General features: G+C 36.2%; 1 protein-coding gene and 2 pseudogenes across 1 annotated transcript in view; 2 read left to right on the forward strand and 1 right to left on the reverse strand.

Moving 5' to 3' along the window:
* The window catches only part of LOC122346817, a 128,728-nt pseudogene extending 118,774 nt beyond the window's left edge, over nucleotides 1–9,954 (forward strand).
* Nucleotides 9,955–12,125: 2,171 nt separating this feature from the next.
* LOC122346818 lies at nucleotides 12,126–16,903 on the forward strand (annotated as a pseudogene).
* A 1,777-nt stretch (nucleotides 16,904–18,680) lies between these two features.
* LOC122346819 (regulatory-associated protein of mTOR-like) overlaps nucleotides 18,681–20,359 on the reverse strand; it is a 124,174-nt gene continuing 122,495 nt past the window's right edge. The window contains 1 exon segment of the mRNA XM_043241673.1: nucleotides 18,681–18,792. Coding sequence (XP_043097608.1) covers nucleotides 18,681–18,792 — 112 coding nt within the window.

The raw sequence follows: 20,359 nt of genomic DNA on the forward strand, positions 1-20,359 counted from the left end.
CACCGCTGATCGCTTTCTACATTTATGCTTTCTGTGCTGACATGCATCATGCCACTTTGTGCAGATGATGGAGCTTTGCGAATTTGGAAGAACACACTGACAGAAATCCGAGATAGTCACAGCGTGGCAGGGGCTGTCGGACATGCTGCCCACTACGAGGTTTGCTTTCACACTCGTATGCTCTCTGTGCGGATACCGCTCTTCTTCTGTCATCACAGGTTTCTTTCCCCGTCTACTCTGCGGCCAGTGTTTGGAAAAAGTTAGCCGAATTTCCAGTCTTCCTGCATGACTCGGGACTGTAGAGATGCCCATATAGGTGCTCTGAGTGCGAAAGCAGAATATTGAGTCATTATATTAGTTTTAGTTTGTAGGTCTATTTCCAACTTCTTCAGTTTGCTTTCATATCGACAAACTAAACTCTAAATTGTTTATATTGGACAACATTTGTGTGAATGTACAGTATTTATAATTAACATTCACGGTATGCATATTATTTGTACAATATGCTAATAATTAGCTTACTTCGTTAGATGTATTTATATATTTTTCAGTTATACTTCTCATTTTTCTATGATTAATATTAGTTGCATTTCTTTTTTCATTTTCTTTACGTTTCATTTCTTAATATTATTTTCTTTCCTATGTGTACCAGACTGAATATCTTGAATTAACTAAATAGTCACTAAAACTATCACTGCCAAACAATTGTTGATTGCATCTGTTGAAGAGTTAAGCCTCTTCATATCAGATTACAAAACTGATGAGACTAAACCAAATAATATTATAGTCCCAGTGCCTTTTCATTATTCAGGTGGATGATATTAAAGACATGACAAGCCTCATAGATAGTGGTGCTACCTGCTTCATCTTTATATCTAGAGAAATAATGTGAGTATTTTACAAAATGAAACTGCACATTGAAATGAGCTGAAGAAGTCAAACTAGGACTGACACACAGAACTTGTCAGCGGTGGGGCATATCATCTTATCAGTTAAACCGAGTTGGACTCACAGACACACAGATTTTTCCCAGCTGCCCTGTAGAGTGTGCAGTCAGCCAACACTGAGACATTTTTGGAATAGTTCACCTCATCCATCGCCATGGCTGTTCAATCATAATTTTATTCTTTATTTCCATAGAACACAAAAGCAGAACATGATAGCTTTGGCATCACAACACAGCTAGATATTAACTGTCACTGCCGAAAAAGAACAAAAAAGCACATAAAAGTAGTTCATATAATAGATTTGCATGAAAGAGATTGAAATGCTGTTTGGATTTGTTCAAAAATTTCATACTGCATAGTAGTACTCTTTAAATACTGCGTGCTGCACAGTATGCAAATGTATGCATTAACTATACAGATGATCTGCTAGATCTGCCAGTGTGTGCCATAGTAAGTGCAAACTGTATCCCAGTCCATGTTGTTACCCTTGGCAGCTGACTGGACTGACTGAAAACATATTTGCATAATGCCACAAATAAAACATTGCATATTTTATAGTCTTTTTAAACAGTGAAGGGTGTTCTATGAAACACAGCCTTTGTGACTCTGTATGCCTGATGAATTCTTCTCATTTTAGTCTATTTCTTCAAGATGCTGTAGAGCTGATCTCAGAAGTATCATTAAAACTGGTTTCTAGGACAGCTGCAGGAGAAAGACTGTTGGCATAATCTGAGCAGTCATGGCTCCCATCAGGGCACTAGAAGATAGAAGGAAATCCTAGAATGTCCTTATGACCTTTTTGACTCATAACCAAATTTAAAATTGATGTATAAGATTTCTGCATCTGCGTGTTGTATATGTATCCATGTATGCGGCACTTTTACCTCCGTTTAAGTGAAATAGTTTCATTCAAGAATGTTAAGCAAAGGATCAGTAGCTTTTAATAGAAATCATAAACATTAAGCGTCACTCCTTGGTTTCTGTAGCCTAGTCATTACTGCTCTTTCTCGTTACTCTCGTTTTCCTTACCTACAGTAACAGCTGCTCAGACACTATTTTCTTTCCTTCCATTCACTTGAATAAATAACGTTTTGTGATTCCCCTACCAAATCTACGTTTGCTTTGTCCTCTGTAATGTCTGTAAATACCTTTTTTCATAGGAAGAAAGGAGGAACAAGGCTTCTGTCAGCAGTATGACTTAGAAAATGATCCTTATTCACTCCCCACCATATCTTGCAAACTCCTGTTGCTTAATAGGTGCCATCTTCTGTAGACCAAATGGGCATTTTTGTAGAAATGTTTAATTAGTTCTTTTATCCTTAGCATATAGTGAAAAAAGCATATAAATATACTCCCATACAAATAATAAGCCTTATACAGTATGTACGTTTTCTGCAGCCTTTTAGTTGCTCTGTCCTGATCATACACAACTCAACAAAGTAGCAGGCTTCCATGATTTTTAACCAGTTTGTGATTGAGATAAGTAGGCGCAATATTTTGCAATATTTTACATTTATGCTTTCTATATCTGCAACATTGTGCAAGAAGCCCCACCTAATCTAAAACTGCATTGTACCAATGTACAATTATTGCTAAAGACCATTTTCTCTGTTTTACTTTTTGCCTGTTTGGCCTGATTCAGACAGCCATTGTTTCTCAAGGAACAACACCAACATTTACAGTAGTTAATGTGTGATTTTATTGCCACCCAAATTCAGAATGCTGGTGTATTTCTCCCATCACTCTCATAAAAATCTGAATTAACTTTTGCAAAGGAAAACACCAAGGTCCTGTAGTAATTTTAATTGTTGTCTGAATTTGCATCTATTACTTTACAAGAAGAAAAACACAAGACTTTCACTGTTGAAATCACATTCATAATTGCCAAATGCTGTACTACAACTTTTGTACTTTGCTGTAATTTGCGTGAATATTTTTTTACTGAAATTGCTGGAAAGTATTTACAAATAAATGAGCTGTTCCGAACAAAAGCAGGAAGAAGTCGAAAAAGCATATAAACATTGCAATGGTTGAATTATTATAGCAACACTATGCAATACAAATTTGTAATATTTATAATATTTATATTTATAAAAATATTTATTATAAAATTATGCATACAAATATAATTTAAAAAGCCACATTTGCATGTCTCCTTAATCAGTCACATCTAATTTAACTTTCGTCAGCTTTCTTAGTAGAGACTCCAAAAAATAATAAAATAATATAGCTGTAGAAAATAACTCAGCGAATGACTTTCTGTAAAACCTAATGCCAGAGATCATCTGATCACGTGCTTCAGACATAAGAAAGATTCTCGAGCTTCTGGCTTTCCTGTAGAACTCCTGCACATATGTGCTACTTTAAGATGGATGAGCAAGTTTTGGCTCTGAGGAACTGATTTCAGCCTTGCTATTCAGCTCCCTGTGAGAAAACTGGATTTACTTGGCAGATGCCATGCTGAGGGAAACCACAGCCTTGTTCTCCCTCTCTTTCCTGCAGCGTGTGGATGTAGATAAGATGGGGTGAATTAAATTCAGGTGGAAAGAGTGTGGATCATGTCTCTGTGTGTGTGTGTGTGTGTGTGTGCATGCTCGAGAAAGAGAGAGAGAAAGAGAAGCGGAGCTGTTTCCATTTAAAACTGTGTGTGTCTGTGTCTAATAAGCTAGTCCCAAATGCTGCCTGAATCCTTGTGCCATGTAACAATTCCACCTAAAGTGTAGATCTCTAAGTATGCACTGAGTGCACGGTAACCACTGTGGAGGCATTCTCCTGGCCTCTTCTAAGCTAAATTTAAAGATGAAACACCCTATATAGATTTTCTGGGCGTTTATATAAAGCTGTTGCAAGACTCTGATTGTGCATGGAAATGCCCTGGCCCAGGACAGAGGTGCTGGTATGTGTTTACATGTCTGCTAACATGGTGGTGTCTTCTGGCTGATAAACTGACTGGCCCTGCTGGCCCTCCTTCCTGTGCCTTCCCCTCTCTTCCTCTTCTCGCTTTCTGAGTTTGGCCAGCGGGTCTCAATCCTATCTTGACAGAAGTAAGCAGGGAGGTGAGTGCTTCTCTCTCTTCTTTTTCCTTCACCTCTGTTTGGTGTTTGCACATATGACGTGAGCATCTAATGTTTTCCCATTCTGATTATAGCCCTAACATTTCCCCTCTGCATTCTTTGATTGGCTCTTTTTAATTCTTATTTCAGTTCTGATTGGTGGAAATCCAAAGCTTGCAGTATTTTTTTCTTATTGTTTTGCACTATTTTTGGTAGAAAAATATGCACTTATTTCAGTGTCGTGCTCAATTTAGTTGATGAAAGCAAAAATAAATTAGATCAAATTTCCAAGCGCTTTGCAGAAGATATAAAGGCTGTGGGAATTTGCAAATGATGAACATAACATTTTTGTTGAAATTTGTACATTTTGTGTGAGCTTTTTGCTATTGCTTATTAGAACACGTCGGAGAAAAGATAATGAAAGCGTATAAACTTTGGCTTTTGTAGTGGCAATATATCCTGAGCATCATCACAATGTATGTTTATCTTTCCAGCAGAATCTGTGTGTGTTCACAGGTGTATATTAATACTTGAAGAAGGGAAGTAATGGTAACACTACGATCATTAATGGTTTAGGGTCTCTTAACTGATTTGCTTATGACATATATTACTAGAATATTATCCATTTATTAGTAGCACACATTTATTAAGCGTATTAATACCTTATTCTACATGACCTTATTCTACGTCCTAATCTGCAGTGCCTAAATTTAACAACTGTTAATAAGCAGCAAATTAGTAATGTATTGAAATGCCATATTTAATAGTGAAAGTAATTCCTGTTGAAAATTATTTATAATGTTTGTAATGATAAGAATAATTACATATTGTTAGTAAAATATTTTTTGGTATGTTTTCTATATATATATATATATATATATATATATATATATATATATGTAAACTGAAAACCAGTGAAGACAAACCAAATTCATGATGAATGTGCTTCATAAAGTGTTCCTGATGTGAAATTTTCCTTTGGTTTCTCATTTATATCTCAGCAGTGTTTGGAGGGGTTCTCTTCCTTAAGATTGGATTTTGATAGACAGCAGAAGTTTTGAAAGTAGGGCAGCAGTGCACACATCCCAGCATGTCTGATCACACATAACTTTTGGCTGTGTGTTTAGTTACTGATATAAGGGTGTTCTTTACTATGATTGAACAGAATCGAGGAATGACAGCCAGTCAGTCAGGGAACTGAACCAAGGCTCAGACTTCGGTCAGGACCCCTCTTGTCCTTCAGAAGATATACGATAGCGTGACAGCAGAAGCTTTGCAATCGTAGAGTTGGTTTGCTCAGTTTTAATCTGGGGTCTACTCGGGCAATAAGCTGAAGATGAAGCTAGCCCTGTGGCCTGACCAGTGCTGTCAAATTTTAAGACTGAACCAGCCTTAACCTTAGTCTCTCCTCTCCAGTCTGTTTCCTAATCCAAGTGAGTAGGCCCAGACATGAATTCTCAGCATTCTTACTGGGAATCGTGAACAAAATGAGACCTTGTTCAAAGTTCAAACCTCAAGACAATGTGTCCCCTAATAATACAATGTACTCAACCGCTATGATGTGATGAATTAAATAAGGTCATTTTGTTATTACGTAATCAAGTCTGATAGCCTCCCCCTTTTCTACAAAATTGTAAGCATGTCAACATTTCCACTTAATTTTTCTCAGTTAAGTGCTCTTTTTCTTTCGAGTGAACTAATTTTTCTTTATACTACAAAGCGTTATAGAATAGTCCATAAGTATGCAATTTGCATGTGTAGATTTTATATGCCAGACACCTGCTTATGTTGGCTATTCCAGTGAAAACAAATCTACTCATGCTACTGTATACATTCTAAAGACATTTGCTTCAAGCAAGGACTATAGAGACAACTCTAGTGTAGAGGCACTTCATTTTTGGATTTAGTTCTTAAAGTAAACCAGTTAAAAACCACTTGACAACCACTTCTATTTATTTTATTCATTTATTCTACATTATATCTATATTTTGTACATTTTTTTATCTACGTTTACTGTCTATAATTTATAATCTCTGCACACACTGATAAAATTGTTTGTAATTACATTGACATATAATCTGCAAAGGCAATCCTGGTACTGGATCATAAATGAAATTAGCTTATCTTTGATTGAATTATCGTACGAATAAATATTTGTCATAATCCTGAAATTAATACATTGACTGTTGTATGAATGTGTCTGCTGTTTTTTTGTTTTTTTTTTTTTGTTTTTTTGTATGTATTTTTGTAATTCCTCCATCTCTGTTTACATCATTCGTACTGTCATAAGAATGACAGAACTATGCACTGGACCATAGAACTCTTTGCATAGAAATCAGTGTTTCTGCAAACAAAGGTTCATCTTAAGGTTTGTTGTTCTTGATCTTGTGTTAATTCAACCCCATATTTGGCTTTGATTAAATTTTTTTTATTTATTGCTTAAAAATTTAAGGAATTGTCGTCTTTGAAATTGTTGCATTTACCAATAATATCTTTTATCATGACATACAGACGTCTGGAGAGTTATGTATTTGATTGTGTATATGTTTCATCTGTGTTCTCTTTTGAAGGTGCAGGTATGGTGGTGGACTGGGAGCAGGAGACCCCAGCCTCTTGATGGCGTCAGGGGATGTTAGAGTCATGCGGATCTGGGACACAGAAGGGAAATGAAAGTGCAGGTAATGTTTGAGTTCACAGATACACACACACACAAATACTACACACTCCTTCACCTTAAATGATGAGATTTGTAACGCCATCATTTATGCACACCACTGTCTTGTTTCATAGTTGATAAAACATTCTTTACTCTTTTTTTCCTCTCTGGTCTCTCTGTTTTCCCTTTTCAAAGTTCCTACATGAATGTTTCCATTGTCTGATACTGCAGAACCATTCAGTTTCATTTGCCATTTGTCCTAAACTGAAACTCTAAAGCTGGCATGTCACTCTGTAGTGAGTCTTGCCACACTGGACAAATGTGAAGCAAACCCGCGGTACAAACGATTGAAGCTGATCCGATTGATACTGATTGTAATATTATGATACATCTTAGTATTGAACTGCATCACACACAAAAATTAATAGCTTGTAAAACAATAAAATCTTTCATAAAATGCATATTAATATCAGTTGTCACTTTTAAATCCAACTAATGTCGTTGGCTATTGAAATGCTTTAGTGTTCATGATATTTAACTGCACTCCTCCAACAACTCATTTGGCTTTTGTGTTTGTGTTGCAGGACATCCCAACGAAGACAGACAGCTGTGTGACCAGCCTGTCATGTGATCCTCAGCGGTCACTAGTAGCTGCAGGTCTTGAGACAGATCGGTTCGGGTGTACGACCTTAGAATGGGACCTAATGAATGGTGTGTGTCGGCATTCACAGATCTCTATCTACAATCACTAACCTATCAAACACACACACCTCACCTGAATTTTATTACTAAAGCAATCTCATAGACCATTGCTAACAATCATTATGAGATGGATCATAAAGATAGGTATTTATTTGACTTTTAAAGGAGAATCAAAACATTGAATCCAACCCTCTGAGACCTTTAAAAAGAGTCATATTACTGAATCATAAATGTATTCATCTCTGATGTGCTGTCACAACTGGTATGACTTCATAAATACGGATATCTTAAAAATAAAAATCCTTTCTAACTTGCTAGATAAACGCAGTTTCACTCTTGTCCAGCACCACTGAGTTTATTTCACATTTAAGTGTAGTTGGATAAAAGTAATTTGTAACAGTAACTCACACCCATGTGTCACATGCACTCACCCATAAATTCCATGAGAAAACATAGTAATTAAAGTCATAAGGCCTATGAATATTTAAATAATGCTAATGTAACAACTCCCTCTGGCCTGTGCTTGTTTCAAATGTTCAAGATTTCCCTCTATTAGTCACATGCCCAGCTCTCTTCCGTGCCTTATTATTTTTGCTTTCATGCACCTTTAAACACTCCACCTCTGTGTCCCACAGCTCATTCTGACATTTCCTGCATCACACTGTTCACAATTCCTTTTGAATAATTTAGCATGATCTGGCAAACACTGTACTTAAATTTCTTGGTAAAAATCAGACTAACCAGACCTCGTCATTCATGACCTCTGACATGCCCCTGGGATTTTGTCACAGAGAAATCTTCACTTACCTCAGTAACATCCAATCATGGTCATGTTCAGTCTAGTTTAAGGCTGGTTCTAGGGACTACTTTTAAATTCCGTCATTAATTACTTAGCCATGTGTCACTCCAGAATAATCCGTATGATTTTCTTTTTTTCCTCTGTAAACACAAAAAAGATACAGTATGTTGAAATCTGCTCCTTTTGAGTTTCTGTTTACTATGTTTGAACAAATTTTTTTTTGTCCCGCTATCAGTGCTAAATAAAGTCAATAAATGAATCACCAATCAACCCAACCAGTCATTAACTCTTATTAAAGACTTGAATAACATCTTTTGAAAGTCCCACAGTGCAGAAATGGCAGTAGTGGTGAGCTTACCTTTCTAAAGTCTTATTATTTATCCATGCACTGTTACTAGAAATCAATGTTCTGTGTTCTGGTCCTGTGTGCATTCCTGCAGCTCCTCTAGTGATCCGTGTTAAACAAGCGCTGCTAAATTTTTGTAGACTGTAAGTGCTTCATGCTAATCAGAGATCTTTTTCTGCAGTCGTGTGATGACGTTATAGAAGGCTGCGGTGCTTGGAGTGGTGAAGGCACATCTGCGAAGGAGCCGAAGGACACATTATCAGTGTCAGGTAACAGCTTTTCTCTCACTGCACAATTTCTCACTTCATTTAAAAAATACACTATATGTGTATGCCTATCTCACAAATTAGTTCTCCTTTCCTGTAGTGTTAATGGAGATGTGCGGTTCTTTGACCCACGGACACGAAATCAATTAACATCTTGCAGGCGGTGAAGGACTGACTGCTCCTGGACATCCATCCACAGGCAAACCTGTTAGCTTGTTGAGAGATCTTATACATAATTAATACAAATCTATTATGCAACATTTTGCGTTTAGAAAAAAAGCACAAAGGCAAATGTTTCTTTGCATCAAGACCCTCTTTACAACTGGGATTAAGACTGAACTGTCCACGTAGTATAATTCAAGTACAGATACACCTCTCAAAACACATTCTGGTTGGTGGAGTGCACTTGGACAGCATGATGCTTTACATTGCATATTGTTTTCAAGCATGCATGTTGCAGTTCTACAATAATTATATTCAGCCACGTGCTATCACTGCACCTGCGTTGAACTGAGTGCACACCAGTGCAGAGAGTCCAATCACACTTAGCATGTTTACATAGTCTAATGATGTACAGTTCTTGCTTTCAACATGTACCGCATGTCCCATGATCAGTGTCTGCTCACTTGTGATAGAGCAATAACAAGGTAGTCACCGTCCCTAGTATCTTATAACTTATGCTTTTGTTTCTCACTCTCTCTCTCTCTCTCTCACCTCAGTGGCTCCTATGAATCAGTTTATAGCTGTGTATAACTCCAATGGGGATGTGATCAGCAAACAAATGTTATGATGGTTTCATGGGGCAGAGGGTGGAGCCATCAGCTGCTGGCCTTCCACCCATACTGGGTAAGACAGATAACTCAATGTAGATGGTCTTGGAGAGCTGATTTGAAACTGTAACTTGTCAGAAGCTATAGGTTACTCATAAATTAAAGTATTTATTTTTCAAGTTATTAAAAGTAACTATTCACATTGAAAGCTACTGTAGGCAATGTTTTTAAATATATGGATTGATATACAACTCACTGTAGTATGCTCTGTGCACCTTTTTTAATGTTTGTATTAGAAAATAAAAAATATATATCTTTCTTTATTTTACTTCTTCAGCCTCATCTTGCTGTAGGTAGTAATGGCTACTACATGTCCATCTACTCAGCAGAGAAGGGCTCAGATAACATCAGATGACGACTCACCTCTGATCCCTGCTGCCCCCTTTGGATGTAAATGACCTGTAAATATGCAGCAACCACAATGAATGTCTAAAGAAGCTGCTGAACCTCCACATGATGACTATATTAAAGCCATTATTATTATTATTATTCTCAACATAATTCTCATTATGAATTAATTGATTGTAGACTGGCTGTGCAGAGGAGTGTGTACTATTTAAATTGCATATAAAGATCTAAAGCAATCTTTGTAAGCAGCCAACGCTAGCCAACTTTTTTCTTGGAACTGATAACCTCCTGCAAGTCGGAGAGGTCAACTTGACAGGATACCCAGAAATGTGACTTCCCTAGAGCTCTGTGTTCAGGCCTATTGACAGTGGGACTGCTCTGAAGCCCTGTGCCTGCGTCATATCTCTGCTGAAGTACAGTTGGATGTACAGTTACAAAAACCTCTTGTCAATCTTGCTGTAGATCCATAGTTTTTAAGTGCAGGTGTGCATTGTGTGTGAAGAAATAGCCAGCAGATGCCGTGTTCTTACTCGCCAATCACAACCTCCCTCCGCATCCATGTAACATGTTCACTCACACACACACACACACACACACACTAAGCCAAATCCTCTCTGTATCAAACACAACATTTTGTGTAGTTTACACTTCAACATCGCATTTATCTCATATCATGTGCATGGATATAAGGGTGCTGTTCATTTGCATCCTCACAAGAACTGTGGAACCTGGGAATGCACTTAAAAGATAAACTTAAAAAATCCAGGATAAAGATAAGTATAGATTTCACAACAGAAATATAAAGACAGAAGTGAGTTTGTCATTTGTTTTACCTGAGCAATAACCTCAGGTTTTCAAGATTCATTTTTTTTTTTTTTTGCATTTAAAATCATATATAATAGTTTTCTCTTGCCACACACCCAGCTCACTAAGATTAGAAGAGCCTCTGTTTTAGTTAGCTAAAATAAAAATCGAGTTCTCCATGCAAATGCCACATTACCTACTTTGCAGCACTACTGCTGTTCTCTTGGGCCAGTAGTGGTCACCATCTTCATCATCATCACCCTCCTTCCCATACTAAGCAGACTGGCTCTTTCAAAGAGATTCATATTATGTAATCTGCTGCAGATTAACTCATTTAGTTTTTAAAATTGAAGATGGTAACCGTTGTTGGTAGAAAATGAGTGCAGTTGGTACAGAAAAATAACTATTTACGTATTTTCAGCATCTTTTCACTTTACCTGTCACTCCAATAATGTACGATCTTCAGGTTACCACTTAGGTGACATAGCATTATGTGGAATGTCTTTGTCCTTCGCAGCACTTTCTCATCAGTCTCACTATGTCCCGTGCTGTCGTTAGCCTTGATCAATTAATTGTCATTCTGTTTTGTGTTTTATAGCTTATGTGTTTCCCCAGAGGTTTCATCTGTATGTTTGTATGCACAATTGCGTTTGTTTCTCATAGATCAAATAAGTGTTTACTAAAGCCTGAAAGGGCAGTTAACCCAAATATGAGCTTTTATCATTTACGTATCTGCATTTCATTGAAGAATCGTTTATTATTTTTAATAATGTATTATTTATTTGCTGTTATTTTAATTTCATTCTTCTTTTTTTTGTAGAGAACAGAAAGATATTTATCAGATTTTTTTATAACTTTCCATTCCAATTCAAATGGATGGACCAGAGCAATTTTAAGATTTAAATGAATTCCAAGTCATAGGTTTAACAGAACATGCGGGTATGTAAATGGTCTGTTTTAATATTTAGGTAGACAATCTCTGTACAGCAGCAAAGTCAGGTGGAGCCTTGTTTTTGTTTGTTTTTGTTTAATATAGATCAGCATTATTTGGGTACATAATGTGAATAGAGATTTATTAGTAGTGTTAAGGTAGAGAGTTGTAAAGAATTTTTGAGTGCTGATGATTGAGAAGTAATTAATAAACTTAGAGGTTGAGGATCAGGATGAAATGTATTTTTGTACAAGCTCTGATCAAGTGTGTTTGTTTGTTTGATTGCTTTTCCTTTCCTCCTAGTAAAACTTTTATTGTGAGGTGACTAAGAGACTATATACCCAGCTCATAGAAAGTTACCTCTGAGACAATCATGTCACCATCCAGATTACACTTAATTAATAAATTCAAATAGATACATGGAAGCATAAATGAATTGGAATATGTGTTTGAAGCTCACCTCCAGGATTAGTTACATTGACCCTAGTCCTGAGTCCACAGTTCTGTATTACGAGATAATGAAGGTAAAACATCTTGCGTGATTTTCCATCAACTAGTGCCCTGATACTCTGTCACTGATGATGTCATGGAAATGATGACTAGCATGATATGTTTAATTCATACCTTCTAGAAAATCTACATTCTTGAACTACGCTTGTGTTTTATGTTTAACTATTTTGTAACTGGTTTATGTAATATCTGTATTTATTTTATCCAGACAACTTTCTTCTCATTTTTAATCTCTTCATTCTGTCATACTCTTTTTTTATTTGTGTTTGCTTAGTATGGCTGCATTCTCTTGCTGTTGCTGCATTAATCATAGTAGAGGAAAAGGAAGCCACCTTTATTGTCGTCACCTTTCCATCAGTCTCTTGTTCTGCCCCCTTTGGACATTTGTTTCATCTAAAAGAGAGAATTTGAGTTTACTTGCAGTGAATTTGTTCATGAATTGTGTAGTATGTCCCTATCAGATGAATTCTTCAGCTTGGTCAGGAGCTGGGGATGTACTCTGCCTTCATCAGATTGGAAATCACTGCTCTACTAATAATCCTGTTTTGGGTTTTAACATTTTAAAGAAAAAATAAATAAGTCAAATGAATTGAAACAATCAGGTGTTTTCTGTGGCTGTAGACTGCTTTTCACCATGGTTTAAAAACGAATAGCATTCGAATAAACCAGATAATAATAGCGTACAATTTTGTTTATTTGTCTGTTAGTTTCTGTCATTATTTTTCCAAGTCCTCTAATGTTGTTATACTTGACAATATGTCATGTTTTATATGCTAAAAGTGCTATTGTGAAGTATGTATTCTTGCCTTCTTGGACATTTTTTTCAGAAACTATGCACATCTATGAGAGTCAAGTCTTCCTTTTTGCAAGTAATCAGTGAGCATTTCTCTGTTGATCTGTGTGTTTACCTGGAAGTAGAAGGCTTTTACCTGAAACAATGACATAGATTCACCTCCACCTCCTGTCCACCTAAACCATCCTCCTGCTCTGTCAGAAGCCTCAAATCCAGTCAGGCAGACATTCCCAGCTCTGGGTCATTTCCCAGGCTTAACACACTTCCTGTCAAATTGAAAGAGAGAACAGAGCTGTGTGAAGTGATAAGTAGGCAGAGGTTAAGCCCTTGATACACAACTCTTCCCCTCGATCTAAACTTCACTTTGTCCTACAGCGAAACATTTGGGCACACGCTGGTAGAAGTGCTCAGCCATGTGTGGGTGAAGATTGTCACCTTCCTCCTCCTCTTCCTCTTCACCTGTAAGGACACTTTTACTTCTAGTTGCTCAATACTGGTTCAAATGGATGCTAAGGTGGTTTGGATATAAACTTGTCTTGATTTTTGTTTTTGTCTAACAATCTTAACAAAATTCCACATCATCAGCAGAGAAGCCTGCACTTGAGTCTGTAAATAACTCAATTCTCAGCCTTCTGTTAAGTTATTTAGTTTCAAAATGTCACAACCTTTATTTATCAGTGGAATCTGTACATTTTACTGTAGTGGTTGATTTTGGTTTACATTAAATACAATCGTTATGAGGATTTGGAATCATTTTGACCACGTGTTATTAATAAGAAAATTATATATATACATATATATATATATATATATATATATATATATATATATATATATTTGAACAAAAATATATGACATCATACTGTTTGTTTTTAAAACATGTTCATGTGTGTTGTCACATGCCTAATTCTGGAAAGTATTAGGGAAGTGGTAGGACATGAGGACTTAAATGGCCGTGATATGTAATTCTCTTTTTGTAATTTGTTAGCCAAACATGTGTGCTGTAATAGCTTATATTATTAGCTTTATTATTAACCAATTATTAACAGCTTATGTACAACTACTGTGTTCATTCAGTCGTGCTGTGTGGTCTATTTATTAGAAATCAAGATTTTCAGTTAGAACTTTAAATGCATACCTACTTTGCTTGACTGTATTGAAATGTGCTTAAATCAAATTCATTTTAAATCCCATTTTATTTAAATGAAAACATTTTAAATGTGAATGGGTGTAGACAGACACTCCTAAAATAACTCCAATCACTCAGGAAGCTTATAAATATGTTTAACAATTTCCTTCCCTGCCAATGTTTTATATGCACCATCCTAAGACTCCTGGACACCAGAGGCAGATGAAATCAGACTGTTTGTAGAATGTCAAATGCAATGCTAAATGAACCCGCTAGGGGCTAAGGTTGGTATGCTCGTAAGATATTTCAGGCTTCAGTAATTAAATTGGAAGTAAATCTGGTATTCACACCACCACAGTTAAATCAGTCTTCTGTTAGCACCCACCAACACATCTAGAGGTAAAACCTTTCTTCCTCACAGGTATGTCTATAAAGGTATTGCAACTCATTTATCGAACTGACTCAGTTGAAAGAGAGTACAAATGTGGCATTGAGATGTCAAGCAGACGTGTACAGTCTGAGTCTCGTCCCAACTATATATACAACTTCTACAAGATTTTAGCTATTAAACGCGGCCAGACTACGGACAGACTCTATATACCAGATGCCAGAATGGCCACTCTGGAACATAAATGTGATGTTGTCACTAAGGAGCAAAAAGAGAGGCAGTTTCATAGACCTGACAGTGAAGGTAGAAGACACATCAGTCCAGAGTACAGAGAATTGCTCTGAGTCTATGTCATTCTAATATCTGCTGATGTTCCTGCTTAGGTCTTCAGACACCAGTCTAACAGTGAAAAAGCGAAGCTGACAGGAGATAATGTTACTGCTGTCTGTACAGCAAAGGGAGAAATAGGTTCTTTGACATTTTTCTTTAGTAATGGACTTCAGGTACTCTTCTTCCAGAGAAAACGAGAGCTATCAAGTTACTTGTAGCTAGTCCTTACTAAAGAAGCTTTGAATATATTTTGCTTCTATTGTATAACATTGTATAGCTCAATAAAATGCTCTGATAACAGCAATGTGATCACTCTTGACATTCAAGGTATGTCAAAGCATTTTTATACAATACTGTATAATAAATGTATTTGTTAATCCAGAAAGTTTAAACATATCACATTTCCTTTCCAAATCAGAGTGGAGATCACTCCGAATATTACAGTCAACCCATCACCAAATGTTGTTGAAGGAATCTCATCATCTTCAAATGCATTGTTAATACCACTTACCAAAATAAATTCTGATTTCAAAATCCTTCTCATCTATGGACCCAGTCATGCCCAGTTTGAGCATGGCACAGAGATTACTATATGTCTGCTAAGGCTAGTGACTCTGGGGAATATGAGTGCATCTCAAGGCTTGGTGGTGTTTCTAAATCCTCCGCTATGAACATCACTGGCCCAGTAAATGAATTCTTATTCTTTGTCAAATTTCACCATAAAATAGAACTTTTTGATAAACTAGCTGTCAGACACCTATAGAAATTGGTCAGTGTGGTTTCTATGGTGTATATGTCTTCAGATGTAAAACTTTTGTGTAGAGGAAATCATTTGCTGCAGTCACAGCTTAGATGTATTTTAAACCTTTTTGCTTTTATATGAAAGGCAGTGAGCATTAATGCCAATCTGGTCTTGTCTTTTAAATATATTCTGCTTTGATAACAGTTTGTATATATTTGCCTCAGGCTTTTCTCCATTTTCCTGCCTGAGCATTCACAGCTGGAGGTTTTGAGGAGGACAACTGCATCAGCCTGTGAAATCCAACAACATTTCCTCAGAAAAGTTAAAAGGATGAAATAAGGTACTCAATATTCCAAGACTAGGCTTATCTGTAATAAATGGCAGCAAATACAATGGCATTTGCAAACAAAGAAGCATCAATGGGAAATATATAGTGTATTGCTGAGTAGGGATAATCAAAAAACAGAGATGGTTGGTTTGAAGCAAAGGTAGGCAGTGCCTTCACATCCACTTTGTCTAGTGAAACTAAAATTATGATCAATATAAAGATGTAAAAAACAATTTAGAGTTAATTACCACTGTTTCTCTTAAGTTCTTGTTTAGAAGGCCTGAGCTCTCAGTTGATGGTCCTGTTATAAGTGAATCAGTCATTTTTGATTCATTGCCACTCTACCAATGGAAGTCTGCCAATTATCTACTCACTAAAGAGAGACAACATTACCCTGAACAGGACTAAGGTGTCTAACCCTCATGAGAAGGCTTGTTTCTTAGCCTTGATAACAACTCCTTCAGACATCAACGATTCGTGTGTGAAGCAGAATAATAGCCAGAGTCTCAAGCAAGATGAGTGAAAGGCTACATGTGGCTGTAATAGGTGAGGTCATCATAAAGATATCTGAGGTCTAAAAAGTCAGCAGTATACAAATGATGAAGACAATCTGTGATTTTTATTATATTTTACAGTTGATTAATTTACAGTTTTACTTAATAAATTTAATTTAATTTAGATTTAAATTATTAGTGATTAAAGAAAAGGAAGCTTTATAAATTTTGGCTTTTTTTGTATTTCTGCATGTGCATATTCAGGGCCTCAGGACTGAACTTGATGAGCCTAGAACTATAATTTAATTTCTTTTATGTTATTTAGTTTTGATAACAATTTAATAGGTAGTCTTGATTTTCTTTGTAACAGCTGATTTTAATGTATATTTATTTCACTTAAAAACATACCGTTCTCTTGTTTTAGTTCCAGTCGGGAAGCCCTTGCCCACAGTCATTCCAGTTCCAGGAAACATTGAAGAGAGGGCAGCGATGTTGCCTGATATGTAACATTCAAAAGGCTCCTCCTATCAACTTTACTTTTTATGAAGAGGCAGTGGCACGAAATCCACATACGCGATCGTTCAAAGTAATTAGCATCTATGATCTGACTTCAGTAAAAAAGACATCACAGTGGAAATTATTATTGTAGAGGCAAATAACCGGGCTAACACTTTGATAAAAGTGACAGTCACAGTCGAAGTGAGCTTTATCTTTCTTCAGCATCAAATCTATAGTCATTTTTGTAAAATGACATTCAAACTAAAACATAAATTCAAGTCTTTTTCTAAAATGTATAAGTATCGCATATGCCTTTTTTTGAGAGCATTACATGTGCTACTGAGTTAAGACATTCAGAAACCTTCATTTCAAACCTTTTTGCAGAGAGCATCTTGAAACCTCTTGAAAATCTTATAAGGAGGAGTTTGCTTTGTTCTTGAGCCAGTAATGTGCCTTTTCTTAATATGATAATGTAATGGTTATTTTTGAAGTCAAGCTGTATGTTTATCTGAGAACATGACTTTTAAATCATTATTCAGTGGAAGTATTGATTGACAACTGTGGTTACCTTTGTTTCATTTATTGAGAAAAAGCGGCAGGACATTCTGCAAATCAAAAGCCTTCTATATGTTCCATGGAAGAAGAAAATCACACAAATTTCAAAAGACATTTTAAAATGTTTTAATTTGTACTTTTTGGTGACAGAAACTGAATATACAACAGTTTATCTAACATCTACAATCTGTGGAGTGTTTTTCCATCCTCATTATCTCCTTGTGTCCACACTATAGTAAGCCTGGCGACGTGGAAAAAGGCTTTGATTGCTGCATTCTGCATGATGTTAGTGGTTCTGCTGGTCCTTTTCATTTGTGAAAGCTACAAGGCCAGCGGTGAAGTCTCGCCCCTGCATCTGAAGCTGCACACCTCTGACTGTCAACCAAATTCCTTTTCAACTTTTCTCTCTATCACAGGTAAAGAGAGATGGCTGCCAAACTATCAGTGTGAGTTGACTGGCGTTTAAGTTGGTCTAGAGTTGAGGGCATTTTAGGGGACAATTTGAGAAAGAGGTTTTTGTGATGATAAATAAATCTTCTACATCATCTGACCAGCTTTACAAGTCTTGTGGTCCCAGCCAAATCTGCCAAATCTGTTATAAAGAATAATATCCATAGAAAAGCAGAGACTATTTAATAAGCACATTTGATCTTTTTTTCTCTCAACATTCCTCAGAAAGCCTGCAAACCCTAAATCAGATGACTCTTTAACCTGAGTCTCACCATGACACCCATTATAGCGACCACACGGGTAGTCTCTTTATATTTTGTTTTTAATTTTGTTTCTCTGTTCATCACCAGTTATCATCCACTCCATTGATTCTTTCACTCTAGTTAAATAGACTATGTTGTGGTCATTTATAATACCTCTTCAGACCCAAACTAGACCAACCCGACCTCTATTTCATATTGAGTCCTTGTGATCAGACACCTAGAGTTTCACAGAAAAATGTGGATGGAACTTGTTTCTGTAGTTTTTTGGGACATGCCAAGACACTGCACTGTACCCCAAGATGTGTTTGTCATATCTATCCAATAAACCAGTTCTAATTAGGATGTGAGCTCATTTTAAGTCGGTGGTGGAGCATCTTGCTACTCCTGTGGAACAGATTTAAGATGACTTCTTGTTGGAAGAGAGGTCCTTAGCCAAGTGCCCCCTCACATCCGTTGTTTTGCCGTATATTTCCTGTTCATGAGTCAAAACGACAGACCAGGAGCATTCAGGCTTTGAATCACTTAATCTGATCACGATATTTAGTCACCAGTTTGCACTTCGTGTTGTGTAGTTCACTCTGTCTAACTGATGCCTTGAAGAGGAAGGTGACCTGTAGGACAGGGGAAATCCTGCAATGGACAAACAGCTAAAGAGATCTTATAAAATCTTATCCTTATATTAGTGAAAGACACAAAATGGTCAGGAGTTATGAAAACAGTAGACTTCATAAGATTATGAAACTGGAAGCAAAATGAAGCTTTCTAAATAAAAACAAGACTTTTTTTAGAACCACTTCAGATTTTACTTTTTATTTTAGTTTGTCATATCATACTTTTTTTAACAGGGAAAAGAGAAAAACAGAAAAACTGATGGCTTAAATGCGATGTCTAAATGATAAATTGTCATCAAATATCATCAAAATGTGCAATCAACTGCTTCATCTTCTTATTCTCTTTAGAACAGCAGAAAGTCTCACTCATCCTATTTACATTTAAATCATCTGTTCTCCATGTGCTTTTTCTGTATTTCACTGCTTTGCTTGCATACAGTGTGTTTTTGCTGCCATTATCATGTTTGTTTTTGTTCATTAATTGTTTGTTTCATTTTGCTCTAAACATCTGTGTTAATAACTGAATTACTGTTAAATATTTCATAAAATGTGTGTATGTATTTGGTACATGAAACAACATTTGGTAGACACTAAAATCTAATAAAATTCTTTATTTTGAATGACCTCCTTTGGAATTATTGATTCCTAACATATTAAGATTGACAAAATCTCTTTCTGCATTCTTTACTCTTTTAACATTTCAATGAACTAGGTGTCATATAAACTAGAAGTTCATTTATTTATTTCTGACCTTTACAACCTTCGTTAAAAATGTTAGGATTTCACCTCATTGGTTTAAATATTTTGAAAAATGAAGTAGCAATGTTGACTTTTGCATATATGTTTATAATATAGACAGTTTCCCGCTTTGTATTTGTCTGGTATACAGTATCAGCGAGTCGAAGGTGACAGTTTTACTTCAAATGCAGTGTCTGTAAAGTTATTACATGATTCAGTGATTAGCAGAGATTCAAAAACTGAAAACAAAGCATGTAAAAGCTGTCCGGCTTAGTTTATACTGGAACTGACTGATTAATCATCAAACTGATTAAATCCTAACATTCGCTGCAACTAAATTGAATTTATAGATAGAGAAAGCGGGTAAAATCGTTTGAACATCACCATCATTTGATAAATAGTTCTAAGGTGCTGTTGACATGAAATTTTCATCAAATGTCCATAACATTCATGTGTATATACAATGAGCAAATAAATGGTGCAGAATTAAATGTTAAAATGGAATGACACTTGGAAAAATATATTTAGTAGTTGTGCATGTGCTGGTGTCCAGCTTAACTAAGACTTCTCACATATATATGTAAGTAAAGAAAGAGATGTACTTTGACTAATTTGATTTGACTGGAGATCCAGTGGCATGTATATGGCCATAGCTGATGCACAATCTTTGCTGTGTGTTTCAGTGGTGGTAAGGAATAACACGAGAGTGTTTGAATGAAGAACCTCTAGGTGAGTCGACGCTTAGTAATACTGAGAAAAAACGTAGTGATTTCGTGTGCATTCCTCATTGCTACTAATTATGCAACATACAGGCCTGCCTGAAATGATTCTGATTAAATAATTTTAGT

The sequence above is a fragment of the Puntigrus tetrazona genome, chromosome 6 (genome assembly GCF_018831695.1).
Source record: "Puntigrus tetrazona isolate hp1 chromosome 6, ASM1883169v1, whole genome shotgun sequence".
NCBI lineage: Eukaryota > Metazoa > Chordata > Actinopteri > Cypriniformes > Cyprinidae > Puntigrus > Puntigrus tetrazona.